We start from the raw sequence: 16535 nt of genomic DNA on the forward strand, positions 1-16535 counted from the left end.
CGGAGGTACATCTAGCTAGTATCCAAACCAGCAGCTCCGCGTTTTCTGCTGGAGCTCATTTTTTATTTCCTAAGGTCACGATGCGCATGTCGGCAACTGCCAGTGATGGGACCACAGCCTCATTACAAACCGCCTTATGAAAAATTAAGGATTGTAATTAGACACTGAAACCCAGGAAAATTATTACTCCTTTTTCCACGCTCTTTACACCCCAGGCAGCATGGTAGCAGCGACCCTGGGGTAGTGGCCCCCCTCGAGCAGGGGACATGCTGCCGGGCAGGGCGGGGCAGGGCGGGGCAGGGCGGGGCAGGGCGGGGCAGGGCGGGGCAGGGCGGGGCAGGGCGGGGCAGGGCGGGGCAGGGCGGGGCAGCGCCCCTCTCCCGCGGGGGCTCCGCACCACGGCCGGACACTGCCCCACACGTGTGCCCTGCGGGCGGGGGGCGGCCCAGGGCGCTGCGCTGCCGAGCGCCATTAACTTTTAATAACCAGTAAACCCCACCCACGACGGCGCGGCCTGCCCGCACGCACACCCCGGGGCTGCCCCGCTCCCGCGGCCGGCGGTGACCGAGCCCAGGCGGAGAGGAACCGGACCCCGCCCCGCCCCGGGCGGTGACGCCCCCGGGGGAGAAGCGGCCCCGCTGCGCGGCAGCCCCGGCGGGACCCGCACCCCGAGCCGCAGCCGCCGCCGCGGGGGAGGCGGGCGCAGCGCGGCGGCTCGGCCCGGCCCGGCCCGGCCCCCTCCCGCCCCTCGCCGGCGGGGAGGCGGAGCCGGAGCCGGGCGGGTTGTGCGCGGCCCGGCCGCTTCCTGGTCACCTGAGGAGCAGGCAGGAGCCCGCTGAGGCGGCAGTGGGGGTCCGGCGGCTCCGAGGCTGGCTGCCGCCATGGCCTCGCTCTTCAAGAAGAAGACTGTGGACGGTGAGTGGGGGCGCGGGGCCACCGGCGCCCGGGCTGGGGCCCTGCCGCCCCTCCCGCAGCCCGGGGGAGGCAGCCCCCGGCCCTCGTACGGTCCCGGCCGCGGGGCTGGCCCCGGCCCGGGCTCGGGGGCGGCGGGAGCGCGGGGGCGCTGGCGGTGCCTGCGGAGCGGCCTCGGGCCCTGTGTCCCGGCGAAGCGAGAAGTCGCTGGGAGTGGGGGAGGCCACGGCCCGCCCGGGGTGACTCACCGGGGGCGCTCGGGTCGGGCGGGGCGGCGGGGGAGCCCCGGGGCTGGGCCGGGCCCCCGCCGGGGACAGCGAGGCGGAGGGGTCCCGGGGCATCGGGCCTTGCGGGGCGGTCGGGCCGGGGCGGGGTGCGGGAGCCGGGCCCTGGTGATCCCGCTGTGCCGTGAGGGAGGAGGAGGAAGGTCTCTGGCTGGCAGCGAGGGAGCAGAACAGGCCCGCGAAGAGTTGCGGGGGCCGAGAGCGAAGCGGGACGCGAGCGGTGCCGGCTGCGGGAGCCCGCTGGGGCGGCGGGGGGCGGCGGCCGAGCGGGGCGGCCGGAGCCGGGGCCGCTGGGGCAGCTGCCGAGCCCGCACCGCTGGGGCCCCGGTGCTTTGTGTCTGGGTCACGTTGAGCTTGGCGGTTTGGCAGTCGGTCTGTCAGCACGTCGCTGAAACCCGTGCAGAAATAACAGGCGCCAAAGTAAGGCCAGAAAAGGTCGCTGACCTGACAGCGCTCCCGCGGGCGACGGTGGGCCCTGCTGTCCCCAGGGGCTGGCTGTCCCCGTGTGTTGGGTGCCCTGCATCACACAGGTGGGTCCTCGTTCAAAAAGGGCTCGCCAGAAATGACGCTGTGCGCCAACCAGTTGTGTGTCACCAAGGGAGAACGCGTCATGTGTTTCCCACTCATCGAATGCTTTCCCACTTTTGGTGCAGCACCTGAGAGGGGAGGAAGAGGGAGGTGGCGCTAAGCTTCCATGACCAAGGTGGATTGCAGGAGCCAGGTCAAGCCCTGCTGGGTGTCCCTCGTCCAACCTGTTTTAAGAAATGGGGGTGCTTCCTCCTTACCCTGGCTTGGGAGGCGGCAGCGTGACACACGGGAGTGGCTGTTGGCAAAAGGCTGTCTGGGGAATATCCAGCTTCTGCCTGCTGGAGTAAAGCTAAAGATTTGCGTCGGTCAGTTATCCCAGAGAAGCAAGAACCAAATTCTTATCTTGGCCTTTGCTTGCAAAAACATATAAAAGGGCCTGCAACTGTACATAGTTATTGCTTTCAGTTTATTACTGTCCTTTGTTTGAGCCACTATGTGAGATGAGAAACAAGCATTCTGCTCACCCTTCTTGTCTCCTGACTCTTAAGTACAGTTCTTGTTTGTTATCATCTTGAATTTCCTACCTCTCAGGATTTCTACACTAAGGGATTTAAATTTTTTTTAATAGTTATTGTAGTTTGAAAAGACAGTCTTCTGTGTAGCTATTAAGCTTTTTCTTTCATTTGTGCAAGTGCAGCTGTGCAAGTAATAGACATTTGTCTACCTTCAAAATTACTTGCCTATAGCATCGTTTACCAAATAATTTTGACTGCTGCTTTGCCAGTGTGAAGAACGCAGCGTTACATTCCATGTCAACTTGCAGCTCTTCATTATAGTCCATTGAAAAATCTACATCTCCTGAAGATGCTTTTTGTGTAGTTCTCGGAGCAGTAGTAGTACTGTAAAAACAGGTCTCTCTTTCACAGAGTTTGCTTGGAATATGTATTTATTTGGCCAAAAACGATTGGTGGGAGGGGGTAGTGTATGTGCCTTCTTTAAAATGCTCCTGAGAGTTTGGGGTTTTTTCTGATTCAAACCTATTAAGGTTGAAATAATGTCAGCAATTGATATTTTAACAGTATTTCTGGTTGTGGGAATGAAGAATCTGAATGCTTCTTTTTGTTTGTAGAAAAAATATTGCAAGCCTTAAAAAAATGAAAAGGGTGTCTGTGTTTTCTAGAATTAATCCTTCGTGCCATTGTTTCTATTAGTAATTCTGCCTATTTATATTGATTTTTCACGTGCTTCAGACTTCGTAGGTACAATAGCAGTGCCCTGCCATGATGGTACTTCTGCGGGTTAGAAGAGCAAGCTCTAAACAAAGTTTATGTGACAGTGCTTTTGTTAAACTTTGCGTGGGAGTTTATCTAATGTCATGTAGACACATACATCAGAAGTAGGTGAATCTCTTCCTACAAGTACTAACTGCTTTCCTCTATAAAGGTCAGAGGATGCTGAGTCAGATGCAGACCTCCCTACCTTTGCCCGGGTGAATCACACCTGAGCACGTGCTGTAAATTCTAGCAAAAGTTAATTGTAGCTAGTACGATTGATGCCTGTATTGTAAATAATACTTTAATAAGTGGATGTTACTGGTAAATAATTTTTCAACAGTACAATGGACCAAATGCCTTTGAAGGCTGCTATGTTTTACCTGACAGACAATTTTCAAGCTTCTGCTGGCTATGTCAGTTGTCAGGAAAGTTAAATTTGCTATGAAGGCCTCCACTTTTACATCCTAATATTCTTAAGCATCTGCTAATTGAAAAAGTTTGAACGCTGTTGCTTTATAGTCTGACTTGAAGTTGGGCTGCATGGATGTGGTACATTTGTGGAGGAGAGTAATCTCTGTCAAACCAGAGTAAGGACAGAGAAGAACAAGATCCAGGACTTGCATCTAGGAGTATCTTCGCTGTTTTAATGGACTTCGGAACTCCTTAACTGCTTGGAGATCTGTGTCTAAGGTTTCTTCAGCTGATCTACCTGTTGCATTTAGGCCTGGCTGAAAGCAGTGGGCTGACAGTGAATGTGTTATTGACGAGTTAGTGTTGAACTTGCAGAAAAGCGTGCATAACTAAGTTACTGTGTGGTTAAGGCTCTTGTTATGGTGCAACATAACTAGGTAAAGTAGCCTTTTTCTTATGTTGTATGGCCTCTGCTGCTGAAACTTAATCATATATTGTATACATAAAACTGTGTTTTCCTAATATTTCATATATTTGAAATGCTGACAGTTCATCCTGAACAAAAGGAGGCTGTCAAACATACTGCATGTCTGCAGGGTGCTTAGCAGATAAGATGTGTATGTAGTATTGAAAACTTTACCCAGCTATAAATATTTTTTTTCCAGATATAATAAAGGAGCAAAATCGAGAGTTAAGAGGTACACAAAGGGCTATAACCAGAGATAGAGCAGCACTCGAAAAACAGGAAAAACAACTGGTAAGTAGAGCACGGAACTTTATTTTACTTTCTAAGAACAAATACGCCCCCCCCCCCCACCCCACCCCATATAACAGGAAACTTGCAAAGTGCTAAAGATACAACTCAACGTATAATAATTGAAACACTACAAAAGTTGCCTTTCCCTTTTTGACTTTTCATTTATTAAAGGTCAGAAAAACTTCGCTGTCTAAAAGTGAATCTTGGTCTTTAATATAGGAAAAGCTTGAATCAATGTGTTTAGATAAAATAGCTGCATTCATTTTTCGCTTCCGTTCTTAGCATTCTCTATCTTTCAGAAGGTTTGTTCTAACAGGCTTATAAGTCAGTGATCTTCTGGTGGAAAAGCTAAAAGAAGTGTCAGTGCTATCATATAAAACACAGGGTATCATGAGTACCCCTTGAGCTTGTTATTTTCCGTTCATATGGAACTTCTCTAAAACCAGCTAATAATAGTAAAACTGTCTGCCTAAATTAAGATCTATTTAAAACTTAAGTGTGTGTGAGCTATCAAGTATTTAGTGAATGGATGTTGCACCTGTGTGGTAGTACAACTGGATAAATGGATGTGACAGATGGTGGGGTTTGATGCATGAAGACATGCTCAGACTGTGGGAAAAGCTATGCAAATCCTGCCCCTGTTTCAGTAGCTATTGAGGTGGTGTTTCGTGGCAGCAGGTTGCATGAATACCAAGAGCTGGGAATAGTAAACTAAAAGAGATCAGAGAAATTGGTTCTGGAAGCCTTGAACATGTAAGACAGAATAGGTTACTTGGAGAAGACATTTTACAGTATGAAATATTCTGACTCTGGAAATAACCCTAATTTTCATGAATACTGAGGTTGAAGTTTTGATTGCTACAGTAAATTGCTTTAGAAATGTTGGATTTCTGAGGAGAAGAAGAAAGAAGTGGTGAATTACATCTTTGAAAAAGTTAAAATTTGCTGTTAGGATGAGAGGATCAACAGACAATGAATATTAATTTTCAGAGTCAGATCAGGTGAGAAACAACCAAGGGCTTGTCAGTCAATCTCAGAACATTTTGTTATGTACTTTCTTTGGAAAGGTTTGGTTTTGGTGGTTTTCCCCTTAACTATGAGAAAACCTGATTATATTAATTCTGTGTATAAAGATACCTTAAAGTATGCAGACAGTTCTGTTTCAGTTCAGTAAACTCATATGACTGTTTTGATTAATTTTTTTTCCAGAAGAACATAACTGACTTTAATAAGCTTGCCCCTCCCAAAAGCAAATATTGTGTTGCAGCTCTTTACCCAAATTCTCAAGAATAAAGCCATCTGTATGTAGGGTTTGATTTCTGCAGCTGGATTATCTGCAGTGATTTAGCAGTGGTTGGTGTAGGTTTGTAAATAGCTTTGAAAGTCAGGTTATAAACACTACTTAGTTATTTCATCTCAGTGAGAAAACCCATGTTTCCAAATGTTTGCTGTTAAAACAAACGGGGAAACTAGTGTTTGGTAGTGGGCAAACTAATCCTTCCTATCCTTCACAATACTTGAGGTATGAAAAAAGGAGATAATATTCTGGACATGTATAGAAATTTGGTTTTGTGGCCTCTGTGAGCTACTTACAAAGAGGGCAGTTTTACAGCTGTTTTAGGCCTCTAATGTTTGAACATTCTCGTCCTCCTTATTTGCTGATCTGTACCTTCTTGGATTAAAAATAGTATGTATGACACAACCTCTCAGAAAACACGGTTGTACAGAGAAGATCTTGTGCCAGTGCCATCTCTGTAGTAAACTTAACCATCATCTTTCTTAGTGGTAAAGCTAATGCAGTGGTTCAGTTTAAACTTGCCTTTAAACGTGACTGTTTTGCATATCCTGGCGATAAGTATTTACCTTTTCAGAGCAATGTATCTTCTTATAAGTACAGTTCTCTGGACTACCAGTGCACATAAAGTAACTGTATTCCTGTAGCAGGCAGGTTCTCCAGAAGAATCATAAAGAGAAAGCTGGTCTTTAAAGGTTGCTTTTACTTAATGATAACAATCAAAATATACAATTGCACATATACAAAGAACTGAAATACTATGGCAAGCTCACCTCAAAAAGGCTGACAAGGAAAAATTAGTTGAAAAGTTTGTATTACCAAGTCCCAAATCAGAAAGTATACTGAAAAATCCCAGCTGTCAAGATTATTTATGCCAAACATTTTGCTGGTACCTCTTTGCTAAATAACTTGCTATTTCTACTTGAATTGATAGATTAGGGTGGTTTTTTTTTTAAGCCAGAAGTGTCTGTCTTAAGGTTTAAACACGTTATTGTATACAAATTATGCTACTTTTATTATGTTTTACGTTCAGCTAAATTATGTGGGCAAGCAGTCTGTAATTATTGTTCATCTAACTTTACCTGCTTCTTCCCCGAAAAGGTTGCGAGGTTCTTTCGAGGCTGAAAAAGTGTTAAAAAGAAGCTATGAACGCCCTGTTTCTTCCATGGGCGATGTGGCTTGGTTGCCCGTGAATGCAAGAAATCAAAGATGATTAGAGTCATGGCAGTAATAGTTGGCCGGCTGTAATAATTTCTTCATTTGGGGGGTGGGGGTGGGGTGTGTCAAGTGTTGTTCCCTGTCCAGATACGGAATTGTATGTGCATGTGTAAGTGAATATGAAGTTATGCAAAGTTGAAGTCCTTTGGGGCACTGTGTGCTACCATGCCATAATTCAGTTTTCTTTTGTTTTTTGTTTGTTTTTTTTTTTTCTTCTGGTCAAGTCATAGCAGCATTGTGTTTATTCTACTAAACAGCCTTGGCAGAAAAGCAAGGGAGACTATTTATATAACTTTAAATGTCTTTAAAAAAAATAAGAGGATAACTTCTGGAATTTAATTATTTTTGTTAAGGCATAATTATAGTCTTTGTTTGAATGAAAATTCTATAGAATTAATCTTATACCTTTTTTAACAGGAACTGGAAATAAAGAAAATGGCTAAGACTGGTAACAAAGAAGCCTGTAAAGTTCTAGCAAAACAACTTGTGCAACTGCGGAAGCAGAAAAATCGAACATACGCTGTCAGCTCTAAAGTCACTTCTATGTCGACTCAAACGAAGGTGATGAACTCTCAGATGAAGATGGCAGGAGCTATGTCAACTACAGCAAAAGTAAGGCATTGCAAGACATTTTTTTACATTAAAATGCAGCATATGGTTACAAAAGTTAAGTTGTTTTATTTTGTATAAGATAATTGAAGGGATAAAACTTACTGCTTAATACCTCAAATGGTGTTGAGGATACAGTAGGGAAATGTAATTTGATTCATACTATGAAATTTTTGTGTAGTCAATCCAGTCAGCACATAAGCCTGTTTTCTGGGGCTAGACATCTGTCAAATGCCAGTGGAAGAACTCTGTACACAAAAAAACCCAAACTATGCCTCTGCAGTGTCTTGCCTGTATTATCTTGTCACAAGCAGTTTTTACTGGGGAAAAAGTAGGGCATGTTTCGTCTAGAAATCAAGGCAGTGTGTCACAGTAGCTTTATGGCTTGTACAAAAAGTAGGTTATTGCTTTGGATCTTAAGTTCCTAAGGAAATCTAATCTGAATTCCCTGTCATTTCCCTCTGTGCTCTAAGCAAACAGTATTGCGTTAAGTTTTCTGACAAAAATCATCTCATAAGAGTCTGGAAAACCTCAGTTACCCAAGGGTGGTGGTTAACTTTCTCCTATTTGCCTGAATTGGTAAATAGGGAGTTTGCTTTTGGCAAGAAGGATTGTTCAGCTTGAGGTGTAGGAAACAGAATTAGCATGCATCATTGTAGACAAGTTGTGCTTTTATCACAGTCCAAGTTACATGCCAGTTAAACACAGTAATGGAACACAGTTTGGTGTGGAAAGTAGTTACTGCTAAGGCTTTGCTGTTGGATGTCTTTTAGAAGCAGTATGTTGGCAGATAGCAGCTGTTCAGTGACAAAAAGTTGTGGCTCCGTAGCAAACTTCCCATCCTCCATGGCTAACCCGCAAGGGGGGGGCTTGTCTGACTGCACAGCTGCTCAAGTTAAACAAGTTAAATTTCTCAAAACCAAAGTGTCCCTAGACTAATTACGAAGGTTAAGTGAGTAGAAACCCCCAAAATTTTAAACAAATAAATTAACTAGCATCCAGAAAAGTGATGATTTTTGAAACACGGCAGGTACTTCTGTGGACTAGTTTGTGTAACATTATTGGGGAGGAAGGCGTTAAATTCTTTTGGTCACTTTTAAAGTGAGTATTTTGCTTTATCAGCATGGGATGCTTAAAAAAGAAAAGTATTCTGTTGTTCATTTCAAAGCTTGTAAACTACTCTTGATCTCATACAACCACCAGTGAAAAACATGTGGAATCAGTTGCCTCAACAAGCAAGACAAATACATGAATGCAAAGCTTTCCAAGTATTTTCTATACACTTTTTTAGCATGTATGGCACTAATTTTGGACATAGTAAAATCCAGTTAATAGTTACCTGTTTCTTTTAATCATGCTTCTGAGCCTTATTTTCTAAAGATATATAAACTCTGTATCAGTTTCGTACAAATAATGTTTATGTCCATCTGTAACTTGTAAAAGAATGCTAAAGAATCATCACCTTCTAAGTCCAGAAAAACTTTTAAAATTCAAATAATGTGACTATGAACACAGTCTTTAAAATTCAAGTAACATTAGAAACATAATACATTATCACACAGACATGAAGGCAGAAGAGCTTCTATGAAGCAAATAGCAGCTGTAGTAGCTTGATAGCATCCCTTTTAGTTAACCAACTTTTTATCCTCTCAGAGATGGTTAAACTTTAGTTTTGAATTGCTCATGTCTACATTTAGATTTTGATGTCCCATGAGAGATACAGTAGCTTGCTGCTTAGGAAAGAAAAAAAAAATTACTGATGCCTGCAAATGCAGTGCTGCATACTTGTGGTAAAACAGATTAACTTTATTACACTGTCATAGAAAGATCTCTACCCATTACAAGAGTTCACCCGAAGCTAATACGTACTTCCTGAACACTCTGACATTTGCTTATTAGAGAAAAGTAAACTTTTTGTTAAATTATAACATAAAGAAACAATTGCAATTTAATGCCTGTCCTCTAGTGGTGGTTCAAATAAATGTTCCTTACTGAATAAAAGACCTGCAACCATTTACCTCTTTGAAGTTTATAGCCTGCAAGTTAAGAAGTGTTGTTCTATTTTTTTTCATTTAGATCAGGCAGATTTTTTCATAATACAAGGCCAGGAGAAGGGCTGTGGTGTAAGAAAGATGCATACGTTTAAAAGCATGTGTATTGGGGTAGTAGATAGCAATATTTCTTACTAGGTGCACAGTCTACTGTTGGTCTGTTGTGCATCTACAGTTCTCATGGGATGTAAAGAGGCAAGGAAAGTCAAATTTGGACTGAAGGGCTTTTTTAAATTAGAAAAGTCTTATTCCTTCTTAATGTATATATTGGTATTTACTAAAGGCGTTTTTTTTCCAATATTAATAGACAATGCAAGCAGTCAATAAGAAAATGGATCCACAAAAGACACTACAAACTATGCAGAATTTCCAGAAGGAGAACATGAAGATGGAAATGACTGAAGAAATGAGTAAGTTCTGCACTGCAGGGAACAGCTAGCTGCAGCCCACAGTGCTCTTGGAAGGGTAGAACCAGTCTAGAAATACTGATGCTTGAAGTTTTATTTCCACAATTAATAAGATTGACAGCAAAAATGAAGAGCGAAGAAAACAATGTATGTCTGAGCAGGGAGACTGAGCCTTTTAATAGCTCTAGTTACTAAATATAGAACCCGTTCCTTCTCATCTTCATGCTTCTAGAAAGGACATACTGGAAGGGAAGAGGGTTTGAGACCAGTTCAAAACCTTGTTGGCATAACTGGTAGGGGGGCTTGAAAATTTGCCCTTCCCCTAGCTGACAGTTCTGCATGTACTTTTTCTTCTGGGACTGGACACTTAATTTAGATATAATTGATATTCTCAGCTTTACATACGTGGTGGTATGGGATGGTTTTGCCTCCTTGTTTTTACTTTAAGCCAGAAACGTCTTGAGGGGGTAGCAAGTGTCTTGTTCCCAGTTGCATCTGTCCACTGTCTACTATGTCATACCAAACTTCCTGGTGTTGCTAGCCCAGTCTCCTTCCTGTTCTAATCCCTGCCACGGTGGTGGCCATAGTAAGTAGCACAGACTCCAAACGATATCGTTGAGCAATATGCAAACACCTCAGCTGCGCAGAACTGTATTGTTGCAATTCAGAAATTAGTTGAGTAGTTGACAATTTCACAACTCATTTGGAGGAAAAAGAGGAGAGGGGTTTTTGTGGAACTGTGGATGATGTTTTTAAGAAATGTGAAAATCTAGTAGCGGGGGGGATTGGGCAACTGAACTATTTTGGTGAAACTAAACATTTCTATAAAAGCAGTCATGCCTTACCCTGTTGTTGCTTTAGCTGTACTCGCGGGCTTTGCAAGGCAGAGGTAAGAAAGCCTCCCCAATATACAGGTGCTTTCTGTTGGTATCTTACACAGTGGTATTACTACTACATTAGTAAACCTTTTGCTTAATGCAGTGTGGATTTAATTTTTTTTTCTTTCTTCTAAGTTAATGATACTCTGGATGACATTTTTGATGCTTCTGATGAAGAGGAGGAAAGCCAAGATATTGTTAACCAAGTGCTTGATGAGATTGGAATTGAAATCTCTGGAAAGGTATGGCTGTTTTTACCCAGTCCATGTGCTCTTCCCCTTCATTCCCTTTTCTTAAATAGTTTATTCTAGCAGCCTTTATTTTACAGTTTTATTCTAGAATTCAGCTTGTCATAACACATATTATTTTGACTGAAGCAAACTTCCTGTCTTCTTTTAGATGGCCAAAGCTCCGTCAGCTGCCAGAGGCTTACCATCTGCATCAACGTCAAAAGCTGCTACCATATCAGATGAAGAGATTGAACGACAGCTCAAAGCTTTGGGGGTCGATTAGCTTGATAGCAATATACAGTCTGCCTTCTAATTACTCAACTGCAGACAGCTGTAAAAAGTGCAAATACTCTTTCAATGCAATTGATGTCTCGGAAAACTCTGAAGCTTCAGAAATGACAGCTTGAAGTTGGTACTGGGGGAAGGAGAAGGGGAGAATATTTTGAATCAGTGTACAGTTGGGGTGCCCGTTGCATGGAGTCTGTTCGAGCCCAGGCCCAACCGGGGATGTAGCTCTAATGATAAATTCACTTATACCTGATCTGAGTCTGTCCTCTGAATTCAAAGTTTACTTCTATCTTGGTTCCCGATCTATCTTGAGCGTTGGCTGTTCTGTGGCTGGTGGTGGTGCCTCCTAGGACAGCACCTATATAATATATATAATTTTTTATAAAACTATAACTATAGAAAAATGCTTAGTCTGTCATCTTAGCACAAGTGAAACTTCACCTTTGCTCTTAGTTGGAAACTCTTTTTTTTCTTTTGATGAGAAATAGCCTTGAAAGTTGAGCAAGTTTAGGCAGAAAGAAAAAGTATTTTATGTATTTTTTTCAAGTTTCTGTAGTTACTCCGGGTTGAGTAAATAATGGCTGGTTATTCTTTTTACCGAAAGGGAAGGATACGGTCCTTGTGCAGTTAATTTTATGGGAAGAGGATTTAAATTTGTTAGTGAACTTTGTTGCATGAAAGGCACCAATTGAACTCTATTGTACTGTAGCATAGCTGTTTTCAACAGAATTGCTGTGCCTTTATGTATATAAATCTTGTACCTTTGTGATTATTATTTTTTTTCAGAATGAGTCTTTGAAAGGTGAGTAAACCTGTAATTATGATGGTTTCACAAAACACTATGGTGAGACCTCTGTGTACACTTGATGGGACTCAACGCTGAAGTTCAGAAATGCACTTGTTCAGTAAATGCAACTTGCGCACTTGCAAAAAGGACATTTGCCTGAAACAACATTTGTATATATTTTACAGTATTTCTTAATGGAAGATAACTGTGCATAATTGTATTGTTTACTAAGATGCAATTGATCACATTGATAAGCTAAATCTAAATTTTAGTTTTGAGAACAATTTTGGATGATACATGATGATTACTTCTCTAAACACTATAATAAAAGTGTTCTGGTTCTGTGAAGGTTTTTCTATGATTTCCGAACTGCATCAGCATGATTCTAGCATTGTGGAAGGTATTGGGCTAATGAAATATGAACTGTTGATATTTTAAAGAGATGGCAAAATCTGAGAATGCAGTTCCCCATTATGATGTCCCAGATGGTGTGAAATTCCTCAGCCCTTACTCACCTAGACATTATTTGCTCCTCAGTTGTGTTGATTTAGTGGGGCTGTTCATTGAACAGAAACAACGAAATCATTTTGGCTTTAAAAAGAGAAAAACAAAATTTCTCTCAAGAGTGAAACCAGTATAACTGGGTTGTGGCAGAACAGGAACGACAGATTGGCGGACACACACACACATGGACGGACAAACTAACTTGATAAAGAGAATTTGCTGCTAGAGAAAGTGTAGCAGGAAACTAACCTCTGTGAATCTACTGTTGTTGCACCATCTGCTTTTTAGGATTGAAGTCAGCAGAGCAAGAAGAAACATAGGTGAGCCTTCATCTGTTTTCTGACGTAGAAGCGCAGGTGTTCTTTCTCTTTGAAGAAAGTAACGGACAAATGATGAGTCTGAAGTAGTATGTAGGAATGTGTAAGTTTATATATTGCTTATATCCCATATGAGGTGAATTATTTTTTTTTTTACAACTTTGTAAAAGTCTAATAAAAGGCTTTTTCTGCAGTGACTTTGTTCTCTGTAGGATTACACGTATATCTCTTAGTGGGCTTTCTTTGGACTCCTGTTAGCTCTGATAAAATTTAGCATAATATTTGTAGCTGCTTGTGGGCCTTTTGAGTTAAATTCAACACTCATTAAAGACCTGATCAAGTTTGCATTCCCTTCTGTCTGTGACTAGGTGCCCAAGTACTGCTTTTAGGCATTGAAGGAGAAACCATAATCTGAAATCAGTCAGGTATACAGTGTTATTGGTTATATGTTGGTTGAACACCTAGGCTTATGTCCTTTCTGAATGAAGTGTGCGCTTCATCCTTTTAACGACTGTCCAAATCGGGCATCATTCTATTATGAGTTCTTTCTTTTATGGGGTCTTTGACAACCAGAAATCAAGGCGTTGCTTTTTGGTGTCAGTAAGACTGCTGAACTAGGGCTACTGTCAGTATCTATCGGTGTTTCTGTTAACTGTTAAGTCCTGAGTTCTTATCTGTATTAAAAAGTCTTTCAGTAGCAGAGCAAGAAGTGTTGTAGGTTTGCAGGCTTGCTCATATTTATTTCAGGTTTAGTTAGTATGTTGCTGTCTACAATAAAATTGCTTCCCTTACTTAGATTCCTTTTAAATCACTAACAGACTCAAAAACCCCTTCCACTCAATCCTTAAGACTCCTTTATCCTTGCTGACACCTTAATAGCAACTGAATCTGAAAGTCCTCCATCCAGTAACAATGCAATGGTGCACTCACCTAAGAGTGGCTCTGTTGGGGCAGACTGAGGTCAGTCTTGCCCAGAATCCTACTCCACAAGTGCCTGTAACCAGCTCCCAGGAAAATAAGAGAAAACAAGGGAAGTGTAGGTGGCATTTGCTCCCCTAATATTCTTCCAACCTCTATTTTCAATTTAAAGCGCTCCCAGAGCCCTGTGTAAGTTCCTCTATATACAAAACTTTGAGTGGATTTCTCATCTGTGAACTTGTACATATAAATAAACTTTTGGCACCCACATTTTTTAGTTAGAGGAGTTCCACAGATATTTTTTTTCCCTCCACCACGTTAAGAGCCACCACTTTGAGGTGTTTTTTTTAAAACTTCTTCCCCAGCTTCATGTTTGCTCCTAGTTCTTACGTTAGGCAAGATGATGAACAGCCTGCCACCATCCAGCCTTTCAATACAGCTCCTAATTCAGTAGACCTCTATAGCATTCAATGCACGCACATTAAATCTAGAAGAGACAAACAGCTTAAACAGTTATGCATTGATGAATATGATGATGAAAAACCGTCAGCTTTGCCTGTATAGGGGCTTTTCTAGGTTTGTCGTACTCTTCTGATGAGGGGGACAGAATGCTACAGAGTACTTTGGGGGCAGGTGAACCACAGATTTATATGTTGGTTTAACATCCTGGTTTGTCCTCTCTTCTAGTTTTAACACCCGGCCTAAAGTTACCATGTGAAAAGTAAAGAGCAAGAAAAAGAAAAACCACAAACCCCTCAAAGAAAAATAGTGCAGCCCATGTTAGTCAAATGGCCAACTAAACACTTTCTTGCAGGTTTATAAAGCTACCCCTCCAGAATTCTTACCTAGGGTTTTTTCCCCAATCAAGAGTGATTGATGGCAATTACCAGTAAGTTGTTCATACAGAAAAAAAAATAAAATTGCCACTTCCTCGAAATGTAATGGCTGCAGCTGTAGCACATTAAATTGATATCATCCAGCTTTTTTTCTTTCAACAGTTCTGCTCCAATTTGTATTTCTGTGGCAACAGCTAGGTGTGTTTAAATGGTGGCTGCTTCTTCCACTTAGCCTTTTGTCATTCTTTTGCAAAAAAAATGGCATTATGTGTCACCTTTCATTCTATTTCGCTTTGCTTCTGCAATTTGTGAGACTTTTTGTAGGACTAGAAATTACAATGTTACGGTAAGTCTGCCGTTGAATTACCTGTTACAGCATGCTAAAATGAGTAAGCGCATCATTGTAACACACAACTACAAAAGGTGTTACCAAAACAGAACTGCAAACCATTGCCTGTAATACCAAGTGTATAAGAGTACTTTATTGGATGGGGGAGTTGAGAAGTACAGGCTTATAGCATTTCTAGGAAGTGTTTTATAATTAAGAAAATAATTCAGGATATAAATAAAATATTTATATATATCAGATAGTACTTTCAACATATGTAACTTTAGATCACATAACATGAAAGGTACATAAATGATGCTGCCACCTTCACTGAGTGCTAATCTCACCTGTATTTATCTTTCATCCTTTCGGGAGATTCGTGGTCTGTCAACATGCGGTGATAAAGGCTACAGCTTGGTCTTCCTCTGCTGTGGTGGGTGAGCTATGCTACTGATGAGAACAGCCTGAAGAGAGCAGATAGTACAATCTCTCCCCTTTGAGTTATTAAATTGAAGTTTTGTTCTAAATTGCGGGGTTATAGCAATGCGTTCATCCATAAAAATGTAATTTTTTTTAAATCCAGGAGGCTGATTTCTATAGCTGAATATGCCTGTGGTGACTGTAATAGGTATCGGAGATAATTTAACGTGCACTGGAGAGAGAGTGCTTAACATGTACCCACTGCTTCTAAGTGGTCTTGAACATTAAACTCCTTTTGCTTTCTGTGGGCCTATTATCTAGACATTTTCTAAATCATCAGGTCTGTTTTATGGAAAAATAAAAGGTATCTGGCCAGCGCTACTTGCATATACTCACTTAATTTCAGTCCTGGGAAAACAGTTAAAAATGCATATATGGTAATGGACTATTCTAATAACAATGAGCCGGGCTGATGAGCTGGCTGGGTAATCCATCCCTGGTGAGTACTACAGTCATTAATTCCGTTTTTCAGCGCCTGTCTTTCTGATAGGTGGAGCTCTGGCACGGAGGGTTTTTTTTCCAATTACCTTTCTAGGCTAGAGGATGACAAATAAGGGATTATTTTCAATTAGTGGGGCGTAAGAGAGTGGGAATGTGCAGTGCAATAAATACTTTGTATGAATGCTTATTTCAGAGTGCAAAGGCCGCCTTTTTTAGCTTAACACACCATCTCTGGTAGAAGTATGTCCGCACATGGATTTAATCAGAAAAAAAATATAATGCAGAGAAAGCCCAAAGTATAAAAACCCTGACAATTCTCTAGTTTCTTCCTCTCTGGTCACAAAGTCTTAAGGGTAAATTGTATCTCAGTTTTTATAGCTAAAGTCTATCCAAATTAAACTATAAGACATTTAATAATTCAGCAAGAATCACCTTTGATAACAAACATAAAACCCCATCACTTCTACCTGGCGCTGATTTAAGGCAGTAAAATGATATGCTGAGACACAGCACTGAGTAGGAACAACGTCAGCAGCTCCATACTGGTAAGCTTATTCTACCGTAAATAACAACAGCAATTATGGCACATTTGTCTTGGCTTTGTCCTGAACCTACACAAGGGATTTACCTGGAATGTTTCGCTCGGAGGTGTACGGGTAGCCGAGTTTGAGCCGCCCTTTGGAAAAGCAGGTCTTCAGCTAGCGTTCCTCTCGGAGCCAGCGGCAGTCCCACAGGGTCCTGCGGCTGTGTCCCCATCCTTGGCCACAACTGGATACTCAGCAG

At 42.1% G+C, this 16535-nt stretch overlaps 1 protein-coding gene across 1 annotated transcript; it reads left to right on the forward strand.

Annotated features, from left to right (window-relative positions):
* The first annotated feature begins 753 nt into the window (after positions 1 to 753).
* CHMP2B (charged multivesicular body protein 2B) lies at positions 754 to 12981 on the forward strand. Its single transcript, XM_037377980.1, has 6 exons — positions 754 to 915; positions 4075 to 4166; positions 7096 to 7290; positions 9646 to 9748; positions 10759 to 10865; positions 11023 to 12981. The coding sequence occupies exons 1-6, from the start codon at positions 882 to 884 to the stop codon at positions 11134 to 11136; spliced, it is 645 nt and encodes a 214-aa protein (XP_037233877.1). The 5' UTR covers positions 754 to 881; the 3' UTR covers positions 11137 to 12981.
* Positions 12982 to 16535: the final 3554 nt, after the last annotated feature.

Source organism: Falco rusticolus, chromosome 2 (genome assembly GCF_015220075.1).
Source record: "Falco rusticolus isolate bFalRus1 chromosome 2, bFalRus1.pri, whole genome shotgun sequence".
In the NCBI taxonomy this organism is placed as follows: Eukaryota; Metazoa; Chordata; class Aves; order Falconiformes; family Falconidae; genus Falco; species Falco rusticolus.

Coding starts and splice junctions, on each gene's coding strand:
- CHMP2B (XM_037377980.1), top strand. CDS start 882: ATGGCCTCGCTCTTCAAGAAGAAGACTGTGGACG. Junction 4,167..7,095: donor AAAAACAGGAAAAACAACTG/GTAAGTAGAGCA, acceptor CTTTTTTAACAG/GAACTGGAAATAAAGAAAAT. Junction 7,291..9,645: donor CTATGTCAACTACAGCAAAA/GTAAGGCATTGC, acceptor CAATATTAATAG/ACAATGCAAGCAGTCAATAA.